This window comes from Astatotilapia calliptera, chromosome 7 (genome assembly GCF_900246225.1).
Source record: "Astatotilapia calliptera chromosome 7, fAstCal1.2, whole genome shotgun sequence".
Lineage (NCBI taxonomy): Eukaryota > Metazoa > Chordata > Actinopteri > Cichliformes > Cichlidae > Astatotilapia > Astatotilapia calliptera.
The window spans coordinates 66,257,295-66,275,490 of NC_039308.1; the positions used below are offsets into that span (position 1 = coordinate 66,257,295).

An 18,196-nucleotide genomic window follows, 5' to 3' on the forward strand; every position below is an offset into this window, starting at 1 on the left:
GATTAGTTTTTGTGTCATTTCCTATCTAGCTTTAGTTTAAGCTGTTATTTATTATTGTTCCCTTGGTTTTCTATGTTTTGGGTTCTTGTAGTATTCTTCACGTATTAGGTCTGTTTAGTTGTGTTGTCATGTCTAGTTTTAGTATTTCCTGTTTTATTCTGACAGTGTCATGTGTTCTTTGTTCATTGCATTTAGCTTTCCTCCTCCTGGTCCTGTCATTTAGGTTTATGTCAGTCAGCTGTTTCCCCCATGTGTCTCCACTTCCCCTGATCACCTCATGTATGTATTTAAGCCCTCTGTTTTCTGCATGTCATTGTCGGGTCGTCTGTTTACATCACCGCAGTCATGGTTATAGTTTTCGTCTGTTTAATCTCACCTCAGTCATAGTTATAGTTTTTTGGTCTTAGTACCTTTAGTGTTTTGTTTCTTAGTGTCTTGCCAGTTTAGTGTTTTTGGTCCCTTGGTTTATTTTCCTGCCGGCATCGCAATAAAGCTTCACCTTCTGTTAAAACCTTACTACTCCTCTTCGTCATCTGCTTTTGGGTCCTGTTTCCACACACACACCGGCGCACCCCGCCGTGACACATCCTTCAGTTAAACAGTTTAGAACACTTGCAGTATCAATTTTCTGGTTCTGGTGAATTAATTTTGGATGAAACATTGTAACTGTAACAAACAAATGTAGCATTTTCTTTTCAAACTTGCTACTGTAGCTACTGTGTGACATGTTATAGGATAGAATGTAGCGTAATGTTCATTGGTAAACGTTACAGTACGATGTGAATCGGTGTCCAAAGGTCACAAGATCAAGTCACTGGGTTATTTCAATCCAGATAAAGATGATAACAGTAGGTAGTCTCTGTAAACGTTTTTTAAAAACAGAGTTCACTTTTGAGAAATAGAAGCGTTATAATGGCTGTGATCGAGCTTGTGAAGCAATGGAGAGAGATAATCTAAAGTGGAGAAACTGGAATAAAATGAGGATTTTGAGCAATGTCTGTGTTTTCTTGTCAGGGAGGGTGATGGAGAGAGATTGGTTAGTTTAGTCGAACTCTGAGTTGTGAAATTGCGTGTTGGTAAGAAGAGCAGGTCCCCGCTGAACCGAAAAGAAGGACAGATAATCAAGCCTGAGTCGATGTGGGACTTTGTGCAGGGCAAAGGAGTGAGGAAATGCTTTAATAGATTAGCAGTAGTGGAATGGCCACTGGGGAGGCCAAGAGTTTAGGTATTGTCACACCTTCAATTCCCAGTCCTCTAAACGCTTTCATATAAGGTTTTGGGTATTCTGTTTTTAGTCCCTCTGCTTTTAGGGAAGTCACTCTTTTGAAAATTAAGAATAAACATGGGTGTATTATGAGGTAAATACAGAAACTAAAGAGTTGGAAAAGAGAGAAAGAATGCTGGGTGGGAGAAAGTTGATGCTATTTAGCTTTGGAATGATGCCGGGAACAACGTAAAGCCGGCGAGGGAGCAAAATAATTTTCTCCAAACTACAGAAATAAAGCCCTATTCACATATATTCAGATCACATCACTACTGAAAATAAAGGCCGTTTAGAATACAGTTTTTTCCTCTCTGTGGTGTAATGCATATCACTGCCTTTGGTAATTCAAAAGAAGATAGCTCAGTTAAGAAGGCTCAGGAAAATCAATGAAGCCTTACTGTTGAAAAGAGAACAGATGCATATAAATGACTGAATAGTTTCTCGCTAGTGTGGCCCTTGCATTTCTATCCAGAGACCATAAGCTATTGCACTGGCGCGCTTACACAGTGAGGTCCATACATTTTATTTTTACAGCATAATATTTGCAATTTTCCCTCCTTATACTGTCAAGATGTAATGAAAGTGCAGAGCTTTAATTCAGCTTTAATTCAAGAGGTTTTATAAAAACAAAAGTTTTGCATTAGCTGTTTAGGAATTTCAGACACCATTTTCATTGTGCTCCATTCAAGCACAGTCTGCTTTTCAGTTGCTGAAGACTAACATAAAAGCACCAACTGCAGGCAGCTGTAATACGGGCCTTGCAGAGCATCTAACAGGAGGAAACAAAGCATTTGTTGATGTTCGAGGGTACTAAATTCAAGCAGTCACTGTTGTGAGCACCTTTCGGGGTAACCCCCTTTAGTCATTAAAGTGGGTTACTGTGGATCATCTGTGTCCATCTCACTCTATCCTCAGCATCCTCTGTCACACCAGTCCTCTGAATGTCTTCTTTCAACACAGCCACACATCCATCTCCTTGGTGGTCTTCCTCTTTTCATCCTGACAGGCTGATCCATATTCAGCATCCTTAGTCCAATGTATCTACAATCTCAGCCTCTCTTAGTCCCCCATCCATCGACCTGAGCTGTCTTACTGATATACTCATTTCTAATCCTGTCCATTCTTCTCACATCCAATGAAAACCAGAGCATCTTCAGCTCTGCACCTCCACACATCATACCATACACTTCATAGCCATGTCTCCAATTATATATCAGTATCAGTTATAAACTTTTCCTTTCACCTCTGCTGCCGTCTTTCTGACACTCATTTCCACCCACGCTTCATGACCTCTTTTATTCACCTCTCTTGTGCAGTATTTGTTGCTTTGGATGGTCGACCACGGCTATTTATGCTCACTTTCTTTCACTATCTCTACTCCTTGCAGCTTAATTGTGACACCTGTCTACATCTCGTCCATTCTGTCTTGTTTCCACTGACTTTCATTCCTCTGCTCCCCAGAGGATACCTCCACCTCTGCAAAGTCTCTTCCACCGGTTCACTATTCTCACTACAGATCACGATGTAGCCTACAAACATCATAGCCCACAGAGACTCTTACCTGACCTCACTCGTCAGCCCGTCCATCACTGCTGCAAACAAGGAGTTCATAGCCAATCCCTGAGGTAATCCCACACCCACCTGAACCCGTCTGTGAGTCCTACTGCATACCTCACCATAGTCTCGCTGTCGTGTTCTGCATCAGCCTCATATGCTTCTCTGCCACTCCTAATTTCATCCTGCAGCACCACACTTCCACCCTATCATATTCTTTCTCTAGATCCACAAAGACACACTTTTAAATACTTCTCTATTAATACTCTCAAAGCAAACATCCCATCTGGAAGGCTCATTCTCGGCATGAAGCCGTACTGCTGCACACCGACCATCACCTCACTTCTCAAACGAGCTTCTCAACTCTTTCTAGTATCTTCATGGTATGGCTCATCAGTGCTAAAAGGAATCTTTATATTAACCTCCTAAGACCTGAACTCTTCCACAGCAGCATTTTTAATTTCTCTTTGATATTTGGGCTGATTAGGACCTGATGAATGTAAAAACAAAGAATTACCAGATTTTTTTCTTTACCTAATTTTTGTTTCTAAGAAAAATGAGAGCCACATATGAGGACATTCGTTTAAAATTTCGATAGAACAGTTGCAGCATAATGTCCTCGTAAGTGGACATCAGGCCCTTGTAGAGCAAGATTTAGTATTTTGGTCTAAATAACCCAAAATGTGACGTCCACATATGTGGACGCCAGGTCCTAGGAGGTTAAATATTCTAACAGTCATGTATAAAAGCAGCTGTAATTCTCAAACAGCGAGTGCTATACTTGTTAAATTAAAGCAAAAAGTCTGCACTAAAGTCTAATCAAGTCATTTTAATTATTAAGTAGAAAAATATTATTTATGACACTATATTTAATTTGAATTGAATTTGTTTCTGGCATATTACGTCTTCGTTTGAAACTCTTTGTGATTAAACTCCGAGTAAAGTCATTAAAGAGCTAGCATAATACATAAAGCTAAAAGTTGACCAGTCGGACTTTATTACTTCATGTGCGTGGAAGAAAAAAAAGAAAAAACTAATTTATCCTAACACAACAATACCCAAGAGTTAATTGGGCAACAGGCTCTGTAGATACCTTGGACATTAATTTGCCAGGCTTTCTCTGTGTGACAAGCTGATAATGAGGTATTGTGGGACAGCGGGTCACCGGGTAGGGTGGTGGACAGATTACGCTCCAGCTAACAAAGGTAGCAAGAGAATAAGAAAGGTAGAGACAGAGACCATAATGGGACAAATGAGCACCATCGTGCTACAAATTACCTGCCAGTTTTGGTGTAATCTCTCAGCTGCATCACTTTCTCTCCTGAATCAATCGCTTTCCTGTTTTCTCTGCGCCCGCCGGCTCCTGCTGGCACCAACTAAGCTCTAACTCAGCTGCTACTCTAGGTTTCCTCAAACTTAGCAATATATTGATTTTATGTTGCTGAAGTTTTTCTAAGGTATGTTGGCAGCACGCGGTTACTGCCCAACATCGTGCAAAACAGTCGTGACGCAGCAAGAAAAGAGTTTGAGGAAACCCAGCAGACGAGATCAACAATAGGATGGAAGCAGAGGTCAGAGATGGATTTAATGGCCGGGCATCGGGCCGTGCTCTGTGCAGGGTACAGTTAAAGATGAGCGATGTGAGTCCAGATAAGAATTCAACGCAAAGCAGATCAGGTCGTGATACAGAGTGTTTTTGAGTTTGTTTCACAATGGTTATGAATGTGTTTATGGTTTGACCTTTTGTATTCATTACTTTAAAACACTGCACAGTAAGGCTTCAGAATAAATATGAGTGGATTTCATTTTGTCAACCTGTGATCATTTTTGTTTCATTTATTTCACAACGTTATTACAAGAACGATGTTTCTGAAAGCGAGCGCAGCAGGAAAGACTTCAGTCAAGGATGTATATATAAGAAAGTCTGAGCTAAAGAGAATTTTATCTCCTTTTGCTGTAGCAGCAGATGAGTCAGATCAGAGTGCCACTGCCTCACCAAGAAGCTCAGGATGAGGAAGAAGTAGGCTCTTCATCTAGCTACTTAGCCTTGCCCAGTGGCTCACCCTTAGATATAATTAAAACTTAATAAATCATAAATAAGATTAGTTTGAAGGCACACCTAGAGGTCTGTCACATATTAGTCACCATTGGAATTCTTTGTTTTTACTAATTGGCTGTTTAAGAAAACTGGTTAAGTGTAGACTTATAAAATAAACTGTTAGATAACAAATGTCTTTATTATTCACATAAAAAGTAGATAGGAAGGATAAAGAGGAGGAGTCCACAGGGGAGGTGGGGAATGATGCAGACAGACGAGACATCAAATGAGCTACCGAAGAAACGCAGAGGATCGCACGGCTAAGACAGCGAGCTGGCACAGTTTGTTACACTTCACATTTGTCAGAGTTGAAAAGGAGACCTTGTTGGACGTGCAGGGTCGGCTCCTGCTGCTAAATATACAAATAATAACAAAGTCGACTGGGGAGACAAACTGCATTGGTTTTGCTTCTGTTGACTTTGTGTTATGAAAGCCAATTAAAGCAACGATTAAGTGGAACTCCCGTACACTGTCTCACTTATCTGACCTTCATCACCTACACAGTAACGTCTGTGTGGAACAGGTAAATCATTCTGGAAGGGACTATTCAGTTTTATTTTAATATTATTTATGCAATTTTTATTTACACAGCGCCAAACCACAACAGTCGCCTCAAGGTGCTTTATATTGTAAGGTAGATCCTACAATAATACATACAGAGAAAAACCCAACAATCATATGACCCCCTATGAGCAGCACTTTGGCGACAGCGGGAAGGAAAAACTCCGTTTTAACAGGAAGAAACCTCCAGCAGAACCAGGCTCAGGGAGGGGCGGGGCCATCAGCAAATGATAACATTGTTACTCTTAGCCACATTCAGTGATTCAGCACTTTGTTCTGTGTCATTTATCACCAACTCTACAATTAGTAGCTGACCTGCTTGACCTACTGAGCCACATCCACCCGAATATCCACGACTATTAGATTTATTATAATGTTTTTGAAGCCCCGCATCAGATTAATGTCTCATCTATCTGGTACTGTCTGATGAAAGACTTGCAAACGGTGTTTCATTCAAAAGCTGTGGTTTCTGTTTAAAACGCTGGTCAAAATGATGAACATAGTAAATGAGATGCAGATGATTCAGATGGTCAGCATTATTGCTGTGAGTATACTGATGTTATTATTATTATTATAATATTATTTCATTTAAAGCTTAAAGTACTGATCACGGGAAACATGCTCTATATTATTTCGTTTTCCTGTATAGAGACTGGTCTCCGCCTTCAGTCTGAAACTATTGTGAATTCATTAAAACACAGGTGCTGATTTCGCCTGCTGTGATCAATGTCATCCCTTCAGACACCCACTGATGATATATTTTTCTGATCTCCGTTTCCAGCAGTGCCGTGCTGACAGGCGTCTACTGCAGCCGTGAGAGACAACAAACACAGTCACCACATCCTGTGCACCTAGACTATGCTCTGCATCATAGGTTCATAATAAAAGGATCCCTTGGGTGAACTGAGTAAGCGTCTGTGGAGTGATCGAGTGTGCCGGAGAGAGGGATGAGGTGTAGAAGTCGCACATTTTTATATGTACTTACTTTTCCATGAGTGTGTCTACCTTAGGCCAAACGACAGTTTTACTCTCTTGATATAAAATATATTTAATTTACCATAACAACTAAATATGGCCAATCACATATTATATGGTAATATAATATAAACAATTTATACCAAAGCCCTTTTTACAGGCAATATTTTAACGTGTCCAAGATGGAAAAAGCACATGTGTAACTAATATTATAATAACGATGGCTCTGTAAGTATCCCTGTAAGCCATGGCAGCGAGCCAGAGGGGACAGTGGAAGATGGGACACCTAAATGCAACAGCGACATCAATTATGTTATCATTCCTGCTTGTGTGCTGCATGTTTTTTAATCTAATCTCAAGTCAGAATGTCTGCTGTGAAAAAGATCTGATGGATTTGTAGATTTACTACATAGTCACATGCAATTACATGTGAAGTGACAGGAGATTCAACCTAAGTTGCTCATCCTTTGGCTAAAGCTCTGCTGCATCTGTGTCTCTTTGTGTGTAAGGGATGAGAGCACAGCAGAACAGCAGACCAGAATCAGCCCCCACTCCCTCCACAGCAGGAGATCGGGCCTTAATTACTTGTGATATAAACACAAATTAGTCTGGAACACAGAGATTCAGCTATGAGTAATATCTCCATTTATACCCCATCATGTCCAATTACACAAGATGTATCACCTAGATGTTAGATATAGCTTGTCTGCATGATGTTGGCAACCAAAGATAAACACAAATTACCAAAAGAACATCACAGCAGTTTTCCAGCAACATTAAATTCCACGCCTAAAACTCAAATCTGACGTTTTTCTGCCCGTGAATCCACTAACAGATGCCCGTAATTCTCAAGTGACTCCTAAAGCTACTGGATGCTACTGGAAACACAGTTTATTACTGCTAACACTAGTTTATACGCAGAGATTTCTTCTGACAGAATGCAATTAATATTAGTCATTTATATTCTCTCCGGCTCATGAAATGCATCTTTTACTGTGTATGTGCCCATTTAGCACAGATTTTGTACAAATTTCATGCTGTGACGGATCATGCCTTGAATCTTCTTCCCTTTGTTTGAGCCGTTTGTTAAAATGCTATGATCATCATCATTATTATTATTATTATTATTATTACCTGACTAATTCCACTAATTTCCACAGATGATATTATGCACTGTGGAATTTTACACCGAGGAACATTATTCTGAAGGTGTTGCACACTTTTTTGTAGCTGAACCTCTGAGAAACTCTCTAAGATGTTTTTTGTACCCAATCGTGTTACTGACCTGTTGCTAACTAACCTAATTAGTTGCAAAAGGTTTTTCTTTACTTAGCTGTTTCTTTTCACTACTGCTGACATTTTCAGCCTTTTTTGCCCCTGTTCTAACTTTTTTGACACGTCGCTGCATCAAAATTCAAAATGAGTATATTTTATAAAGTTTCACTGTTTAAACTTTTATGAGATTTGCAAATCTGTTTTTATTATTATCGTTATTATTATTATTATTATTATTATTATTTAAAAGAGAACCAAAGCCTAACCCTAAACGTTGGGTTTGATGTTTACGTTGACTATGTAATGTTGTGACGTCCGGTGAAAATCACCAAAACAAACACCTGTGTTTAATCTGTAATTTCAAAAGAGACATTTAAGGCTCACTGATGTACTGATGGACCGTAATTTAAGATCCCAGTTGTAACAAACACTGTATCCTACTGGATTCACATTTTGGCTCTCATTTTACCCGCAGTCTGATCATTTATGTTACTCAAGTAATTTACTCACATCCTAAATAAATATAGTATCTACTCTGTATACAGTGCAGAAACGATCAATAACACCAACAAATCATGCAAAATTAAAAATAAAATTTTACATCAAATTTAGCAGCACTGGGTCACAGAGATGGTTAATGTTGGGAATTGAGAACCGGTTCTTGTAGAGAATCGGTGCTCGTTAGTCTCCCTCCCGATCGATCGGTTCTTGCCCTCTCTCTACGATCAGCTGATTTCGGTCTACAGCGTGGATATGGACATAACTTTTATTTCTATTGCACAAAAGACTGCGAGCGCGATGGTAAACTGAAGACTGCTCCAGAACAGAAACGACGGCATTATACTGTTAACACAACTTTGGATCCTGGCAAGCAACCTGCACAGACAGCATGCTAACGCTAAGCTAGCCAAGAACCCAGAGTGACGTTAAAGCTGAATAAATGCTGACCCCAGACCAGCGCCGTGATGAAGCGAGCCAAATTTGTTTGAATGTAAGGGATTACACAACCTACATACCAAACTCAGAGGTCTGTTCTGGCAAGCATCCACATGATTGTCCATGATTGTGAAGTGAAGCATAAACTTAGTGTGGGTGTGAAAATCCCAACAACAAATAACACCATTATCATGCAACTATTAACTCCCTCATTCGCAGCCTTGATGCTGTTAGAACTGACTTGGGTAAAATGTGCATATTAATTTGCCACCAAACACAGTCATGTATGAATGTGCTACTACTCCTGTGAGGGAGACATTCTTTACAATTAACAGTGCCTCGCTGTTCTGGAAATTTCTAAGGCTTTCATTTCTAAGTAATTGTTGTTTTGGGGGACAGGTTTGCATTCGTTAGACAGTGCAGCTCTGTCAGGCAGAAAATTCAAGGGAGACAAACTGCAGAGTGTCAGGTCTAGCTGGCCGGGAGCAAGACTGTTGGAGTGGTAACCACTTGGTGTGACATTTTTTTCTTTTTTACTACACCAGCTCAGAGATTCAGAGATTCAGAGATTCAGAGATTCAGATAGGGGGAATCTGGGTTAACAAGAATGAAATGAAGAGTAAGTCAAAATGCAAAAACCAAAACAAAATCAGAAAACCTCAAAAAGAAGAACGAAAGAAAGCTAATTTAAACAGATTTGAAAAGCAAAGAGACAGCAAAACTGTTTAAGCGTGTTACTGTGCACACAGCTCAAGAGAATGTAGAGAAAATGAAAGAGATAATGTGGAATAAAAACAAAAGATGGTGAGTGGAGGAGTAAACACAGAGTTAGGAGAGGGCTTGCCAGCAGACCCAGGCATTGGCTGTCTTTGTTATCGGTTTGCACAGAAATGTCAGAGCGCTGTGACATTCTCCCCTACAGCTTCCCCTGCTGCCCAGCCACTACTCTGCAGCACACACACCGTGTAGGAGCACATGCACTCTTATTCACATAACCTCATGCATGCACTGCAACATGACACAAATATAGCTTTCATTATTCACTCACACATGCCTGCAGGGCTGAGGCTTTGTTTGTAATGTAGGAAAGATAGCAAATATTGTCGCTGGAAAAAAGAAGGTTTTGAAGGTCAATATTTGGCATGGCCACCTTTTTTCTTGAACACTGCCTAAAGTCTCTTAGGCAAGCTTACTTGTAATTTATTTAAGTATTCTTCAGGAATACCTCTCCGGGTTTCTTGAAGGACGTTCCAAAGCCTTATTGGAAGCCCTTTATTTGATTCTCCGTCAAGATGATCCTACACTGCTCCGGTAACGTTCATGTCCGAGCTCCAGGCAGAGCATCTGCTGTGTGCTGTTCTGTCCAGGTATGCGTTTACTGCATTGGCAATTGCTATGCTGAAAGCTTTTTCCAATCCAAAGCTTTCAGATGATGTTGGACACTCGGTGTACTCGGTGCTAACGATGATTAGAACTAAAAGCACCTTGTGCCACTGATTTTCAGTCTAGTTCTTAGTCTTCATGTCCTGGCGCTCCTTTGTTTATGTGTCGTTTTCTGTTTCCTGTGTACGTCTTTTGTTGTGTCTGTGCCTCGTTCCTCTTAGCTGTTTCCATGTTCCTCTGCTTGTGCATCGTTCCGTCTCCTCAGTCTGTTATGTGTTTCCTGTCTGTGTTTTCCATGTCATGTGTTCTCACAGTCTTCATCTCATTACGTTTCCTGTTTTATTTTGACAGTCTCGTGTTTGCATGTTCAGTGTGTTTAGTTTTGCTTCCCCCGTGGCGTCATGTTCATTTGTGTCAGCTGTGTTTCCACTTCCCTTATTACCCTGCTGTGTCTTCCTTTGTTCAGTGTCAGGTTGTCTGTTGTCTTTTGCGTCATGTCTCCATGTTCCAGGTATCTGTGTGGCCACGTTTATATTTAGAATAGAATAGAATAGCCTTTATTGTCATTGTACAGAGTACAACGAAATTGGAGTGCCACTCCCTTGGTGCAAGTTTCAATAATAAATATAAATGTAAAATATAAAAAGTACAAAAAAAAAACAATCGTAAGTACTCAAACAATAGTATGTACAATATATACAGGATAGCAGCATTAATATGATGACAGTATGAATAGCAGCATAATATAATGACAGTGACGGTATGGTATAGGTTCAGTTGTTTTTGTGCTTATTTACTACGGTGATAGCTCTGGGAAAGAAGCTATCCCTGAATCTGTTTGTCCTGGTTTTATGTGACCTGTACCGTCGGCCTGACGGTAATAGTTCAAACAGTTGGTTGCTGGGGTGAGAGTGGTCCTTGATGATATTGCCAGCTCTGCTGAGGTACCGAGAGTTTGCAGTGACCTCCAGGCTGGGCAGAGAGCAGCCAGTGATCTTCTGGGCTGTGTTGATGACCCTCTGCAGTACTTTCCTGTCTGCAGCTGAGCACCCTGCATACCATGTTGTTATGCCGTACGTTAGGATGCTCTCTATGGTGGCTCTGTAAAATGTCACCAGCAGCCTCTCCTCCAGGTTGTTCCTCCTGAGCACTCTCAGAAAGTGGAGACGCTGCTGGGCCTTTTTTACCACCGCTGTAGTATTTGCAGTCCAGGAGAGGTCATCAGATATCTGCACGCCCAGAAACCTCATGGAGTGTACCCTCTCCACACAGCTCCCGTGAATGTAAAGTGGGGCCGGGTCTGCTCTGCCCTTCCTGAAGTCCAAGATAAGTTCTTTAGTTTTCGTGGTGTTCAGTTGGAGGTTGTTAACTGAACACCACTCAGTCAGTCTGTTGACCTCATCTCTGTAGTCCGACTCATCCCCCCTTGAGCTTTCCCAGTTTAGGTTATTGTTTGTGCATCGCTTTGTATTTCTCCTTCAGCCATAATAAACAGCTGGCTTTCACTTAACATTAACGTTCTCATCCTCAATGTTACGGTCCAAAACTTTGTTTTGTCTGCATTTGTCTCCTCTGTTCTCCACTTTAGGAATCTCTGGAATCACCTTGTTTCTCCAAAAACTATTGGGTCTTTATTTTTTTAGATATATTAGCCTTCTTCAGTTTGTCACACAGGTTCTGTATGAGTGATTTCCTTATTTAGCAGTAACAAAGCCTTGGTGTGGTGCAATTACAGTCATCTTAACCCTTTAAGACCTACCATAGAACCAAGTCCGCCAGAGCTTATTTTATATTTTTACAGGCTGTGGAGCCATTTTTGGGAGCATTTCAAGTTGCTATACATCAATACAACCATTATAACACAGATTTTAATAATATGTCTGCATTAAGTGCATAGTAATTACATAAATTGCAAAAAAGTGCAATAAACTACAAAAAAGTTGAAAATCGTTTTTGTTTTTTTAACATATATTTCTAGTTAGAGAAATTTAAGAGGCTTATCCCTCAAAACTTTAAATACAAAAAAGTTGCACAAAATAGTTTCCCACCACAGGAAATTTATTTTGAGTGTCTTCATAGTTTTATTTTTGAAATACACCAATTTTTATTTACTGCAGGAAAAACAAAAATAAATATTATAGTGCAAATTTAAAAAAAAACAGCATCTGCATCAAAATAAACTATTTCCAGCAGTGCAATATGAGTCCTCAGCATCCCAGAAACGACACAGAAAGTCATAAAGTCAAACATAACTTTTAAAAACACCAGTATAGGCTCATGAGGCCCTGATGGTAAAAAACTACATTTCCGCAAAATGACGTCACTTCCAGTTTTGGGCAGGTCATGGCGGACAGGAAGTGTTACAAACAGCTGATCGGATCGGCAAAGCGTGTTTCTGGAATATTATGTTTTTGTTGCTGCAAGTGCTTTTTATGCAGTTTTTTCAAAGCTATATGTGGAAGGAAACCATGACCGAGGACAAGCTGATGGCATAAGATGTAAGTACAACTCCTCCGGTTTCATATGCAAAAAAATTATTGCGCTAGCTTACGTGGGTCCGGTTCTACCGGGATTTAAAACTAGTTACGCAAAACAGAGCGTGCAGAACACCGGCTCCGACCGGCTTTAAAGGGTTGAAAAACTTGTGATTAATCACAGTCAATCCATAATTTAACACGAGGGCTTTTTTGGCTTTTTCCCTTTTATAAGTGAAATCACTTAAAATTATATTTTGTATTTAATTTGTCTTTGTCTAATATGAAAAGTTGTTTTATGATCTAAAACATGTAATTGTACATTCTAATATGTAAAAAACTAAGAAATCTTTATTTTCTTTATTGCTTGAGTTTATGTCCAGTAACTTCACTGTTGGATATAATGCTCACTATTCTCACGGCATTTTCTTCTTTGTCCAATAAGAAAAAAAAAACCAGCCACAGAAAAGACATTTTATTGGTGGCCCGCTGCCCCCTTTTATGGTGCCCCACCACTTTTCAACTAAAATGACAAGAAAGAAAGAAAAAGCCAGAGAGAAGCGAGTGCACCTTCAGCACTTAAAGCAGTGCAATAATCATTAACAAATATGTTTTTGTGTTTGCTTCAATCCTCTCACAATCTGCAGTTAATGACCACCAGACGTATAAAAGGGTCAACCGGCTGAATGCATGAACTGAATGACTGATTCATCGTAAACACATCAATAAGGCTGAGCTGACATGTTGAATAAGTAGACTGTTCAGTAGACAGATTTGCAGGCATATGTTAAAAAAACGTAGAGTCTTCAGAACCGCATCCTTCATCTTATCGCTGAGCTCAATTAAGTCTGGCATCCATGGCAACTACAGCACAAAGGAGCTGTCAGATCACACCACACTGGAAATAAAATCAGTTTATCTACTTTGGTTTATTCAGACAGGCACTTTTTTTTAAAGAATACACAATAATTTAATTGCATTTTAAATTTGATCAAGCGGAGCTGCATGATGGTTACTAACAGATGATGTCAGAGCTGACCCAGTAAGCGTTTTTAAATGATATTTCCTGGCACTGAAATAGAAAAGTCAAAGTAAACCTGTCTGCTTAACCAACTCATCTCTAAAAGCTAGTACGATGTGATGGTTCCAGGGTTATATGAGCTCTTGCACCCAGTGGGGCAAACCAATTAAGATTTTCCTGCCTGTCATATTTCCTATTTAATTCCCATAGGCTACTGGTGCTGCTACTGGTGCTGCTACTGGCTCAGACATATACAGTCCAGTACAGGGTCCCATTTTCAAAAGTCTGTATTTTTTCAAGTACTGGACATTTCTTGTGAATTTTAAAATACGTAGCAGGATATTACCTGCAAAGGTTCACAAGTGCTCAGGACACATGAGATATGTCCGTACAATAATCAAACTCTGCCTATATGTTATGAGCAGGTCTGAAGTCACTACAGCCACTGGTGTTGTTACGCTACCAATACCGGCAACCACGTGAACCTCACGAATCCTCTTTCTAGCTACCTGTTTGAGTTATTGGTGATGAATAGCTGTGAATTAAAGCACTCTGGAATATGATTATTGTGTTTGATGCACCCTGGGTTTGTACAGAGTGGGCAGAGAAACATACAGTGACATGTAAACACCTCACACAGACACATGCATCACTGTAATTACTGAAAAAAGCCACAAGCAACAGACGCAGCTTCGAGACATTCTCAGCCTTAGAAACCACATCGTGAAAATGTAGCAAAATAAGAGACCAAAAAAAACAAAGACATCCAATTATTTGGTATTTTCTTGACATCAGAGCTCAACAGTGAGACTTTTGACATGATTTCTGACATCAAAGTGCGCTTTTGTTTTGACTGTATTATTCTAACAGGATTTAACTGTGCAGTTTGTCGGCCTATTATCTCGTTCTGTACAGCCAGTAATGACATGCTGTTGCTTACCAAATGTATACCATTGCATAAGCAGCGTTTGTATTAGCAATTCATAACACAAGTCAGCATGAAGTTGTCAACAGTGGGAAGCCGTGTGTGTGTGTGTGTGTGTGTGTGTGTGTGTGTGTGTGTGTGTGTGTGTGTGTGTGTGAGTGTGTGTGTGTGTGTGTGTGTGTGTGTGTGTGAGTGTGTGAGTGAGTGTGTGTGTGTGTGTGTGTGTGTGTGTGTGTGTGTGTGTGTGTGTGTGTGTGTGTCTCCTGTGCCTGGTGACTCATCCATCTTATCCGGGAAGCTCTGTTGGTGATTAAGGTGTTTAGGAGTTTGCTTTTTGTGTTCACAACGTCAGAACAAACACAGTGAGAAGCATCGTGTATTTATTTTACCATTTGTTCTTCTAATCATACAACTTTATATTTTACATTGACTGCATTTCTCCCAGAGGGTCTGTAGGTGTATACCTGCCCAACAGGGACACACGAGCATCATCAGCACCATGGACAGCGCAACTATGACAGATGAAAACACATTATGACACTTTGCTCGTATGCACTGACACAAGTAAAAGACACAATAGTCGCTCCTGTTTGTCTTCAGAAAGCAGTGCATCCATTTGTGAAAGTTTGAAACAGCTTAAGTAACCCACTTTTATGTGACATAAATTGAAATGTGTTCACTACAATAAACCATTTAACGCCCAAACAAAACTTGGCAGAACGCACCAAAAGACATTTTGTGCAAAATGTTACCACCTCCGCAAATTATTGCCTATGAATCATGTTCTATATAACCCGTGAAGAAAAAGCAACAATTTTTTCAATCTGAAGTTTCAGCTTTATGCATAGATATCCTGCATTTCTATGCAGGTGGCAGAAGGTGAGCAAAATAGGACTTTTTGAAATCATGTACGTCTGAGCTGCATTTATTTATATTCTGGGCTCGAAGTGCGAAGCTGTCACATTAAAAAAACAACAGTTATAGCAGTGACAGCAGCTCAGAGAACGGGAAAGGAAGCGATGGTGACAAAGTGACAAATACATCTAAGAGAATATCAACATTTACACCAGAAGTCAAAGGTGAAGAGTTTTCATAAAGGCTCTGCCAGCCATGCCTCAAAATGATTTATTTTGAAACACTTGACCGTGAGATGTTCGCAGCAGAGATGGGAAGAGAATTTACTGCAACAGCTGCAAAGTCTATAACAGATGTGACAAGATCACATTTCAAGCAACCACATTTAAAAATATAACAAAAGTAATTTACCAAATGACCTGAATAATTATCTTAATTTGCTAGAAACTCTTGTTTGGCTTATGTAGACACATAATGAAAATTCTGATAAAGTAGAGACTAAAGTCACAATATTTGAATTTGCTGTTTAACACTCTCAATACCAATAATAACACAGTACAGAGAGCCTATGCAACCAACAAGATTTCTTTTACTTCAATGTCCTTTATTTGTCTGTCTCTGTTTCCAAGGATAACATTACCCAAAAAGTGCTGCCAAACGATGTAAATGTTGTAAAAACAAAACAAAACTCATATCTGTATTGCGGTGTATAAATATGAAAACACCAATACTTGAATTCATACAAACAGTAGCACAGAAGAAGTTCACTGCTTTCACTAATGATATTGGACTTTATGTGATTTTATGATTAAGGTTAGCAATGTGATACTGACTCTGCCACAAACCACACAGCTCAGGACAGAAGTATAAATGTCATCAACACAACCTTTTCTTGCTGCAGATCATAGAACATCTCAAGTGTAACAGCCACACTATGTGTAACATTATTGTGTAGTTAAACCCATTTAGACCTCAGTTCTGTCCAGAGTCCCTCAACAGTCACCTACCTGTAGGGGATCCTTCCAGCACCTCTCCTGTGTACTGTGGTTCTTTGAAGATGGGACGGTTGTCATTTTGGTCAATGACATTAATCCTGAATACTTGTGGTCCCTCGATAAGGTTTCCACTGTAGTCTGTGGTCGATACCTCCAGCTGTGTGAAAGAACACAAAGACGAGTTAAAGACATTTTGTTTTCCAGTTGTCGACTAACTTTTATTTAGAGCGTTCTTCATAGAACTGCAGGTAAGCTCAAATGATGTGCTGTTGTCTCACCGCTCTTTAAATACAAAGCCATTTGTCAGTAAAAATGTGTTTTATATTCGTCTATACGTAACAATGATGCTTGGTAGCTGAAAATGACCATAAAATAACTGACACCATAACAGACACAGATAGAACATCCACTAGAAATAAAAAAAAAAACATAGCTAGATCAATAAACAAAAACAAAACATTATCCACTGATTTCCATTTCACTGAGTAAAATAAGCATCTGATCGCCTACAACCCAGAGGAAACCACAGTTTCCCCCAGGAAGAGAAATGCTGATTAGGACACAAATACCATCATCCCCACAATCAATCACAGAGGTGGAAACATTACTTTGGGGCTGTTTACCTACTGAGGGGCCAATGGATTCAGCCATGAACCATAACATTGAGGATGAGAACCTCCTTCTTTCAGCCAGAACACTTTAGGATTTAGAGAGTTTCTGTCAGGAGCAGTGAGACACGTTTCCTCCTTAGATGAGTGCAAACCTGGTGACCAACTTCAAGACACATCCTGCCCCGTGACAAAGGCTTCTCCATGAATACCAAGTGTTGCTTTATTTGGGGATCAAATACTTATTTCACGTAATGGCTTGCAGTCCACTGTGGCCTCTTTTTTTATGACTATATATGTTGTATTCTTTGTGAGCACTCACAAAAATACCCATATAAGACATAAGGCAAACACTGATAACATATAAGACTTATCCTGTACTTATTTAGTTTACCTCCTTTACCTCACTGAGGGATCTTGTATTGGCCTACATTAAATATTAACGTTTGCAGTTTTCCTTATGCTGCAGTACTTCTTGTGATTCAAGTGTAGCATGACATCCCAGTGTACTTCAGACCCAGCAACACACTCAGACAGAAACTGGTTCACCCAAAAGACAAAACTCCTAAAAACAAACTTAACAATGTGGTGTTTGCTGTACAGTGCAGCGAGGAATGCTCAGACCAAAAAGGCTAGGCAGCGCCTGTATCACCTACGACAACTGAGGAAGTTCAGGGTCTCTCCAAAGATCCTCAGGATTTTCTATACAGGCGCTGTGGAGAGCATCCTCACACAGAACATGACATCGTGGTTTGGGAACAGCTGTGTGAAGGACCAAAAAGCTCTCCAGAGAGTGATCCGTACAGCAGAACGCTGCTGCAGGATTGCTCTCCCCCCGCTTCAGGACACCTACACCAGGAGATGCCGGACTAGAGCAGCGCAGATACTGAAGGACCCGTCCCATCCTGGCAACAAACTGTTCCAACTTCTGCAATCTGGTAGAAGGTTCCGCATCTTCCGGGCAAGGACAGAGAGACTCAAGAGGAGCTTCTATCCCCAAGCCATCCGTGCCCTAAACACACACACCCGCCCTCTCACATCATGTCACGGCGGGGTGCGCCGGTGTGTGTGTGGAAACAGGACCCAAAAGCAGATGACGAAGAGGAGTAGTAAGGTTTTAACAGAAGGTGAAGCTTTATTGCGATGCCGGCAGGAAAATAAACCAAGGGACCAAAAACACTAAACTGGCAAGACACTAAGAAACAAAACACTAAAGGTACTAAGACCAAAAAACTATAACTATGACTGAGGTGAGATTAAACAGACGAAAAC

At 40.2% G+C, this 18,196-nt stretch overlaps 1 protein-coding gene across 2 annotated transcripts in view; it reads right to left on the minus strand.

Moving 5' to 3' along the window:
- Nucleotides 1–18,196, minus strand: part of cdh13 (cadherin 13, H-cadherin (heart)) — a 387,431-nt gene that overhangs the window by 156,016 nt on the left and 213,219 nt on the right. For both annotated transcript variants that reach the window (XM_026176725.1, XM_026176726.1), the window contains exon 7: nucleotides 16,329–16,473. In XM_026176725.1, coding sequence (XP_026032510.1) covers nucleotides 16,329–16,473 — 145 coding nt within the window. The remainder of the gene's footprint in view (nucleotides 1–16,328; nucleotides 16,474–18,196) is intronic.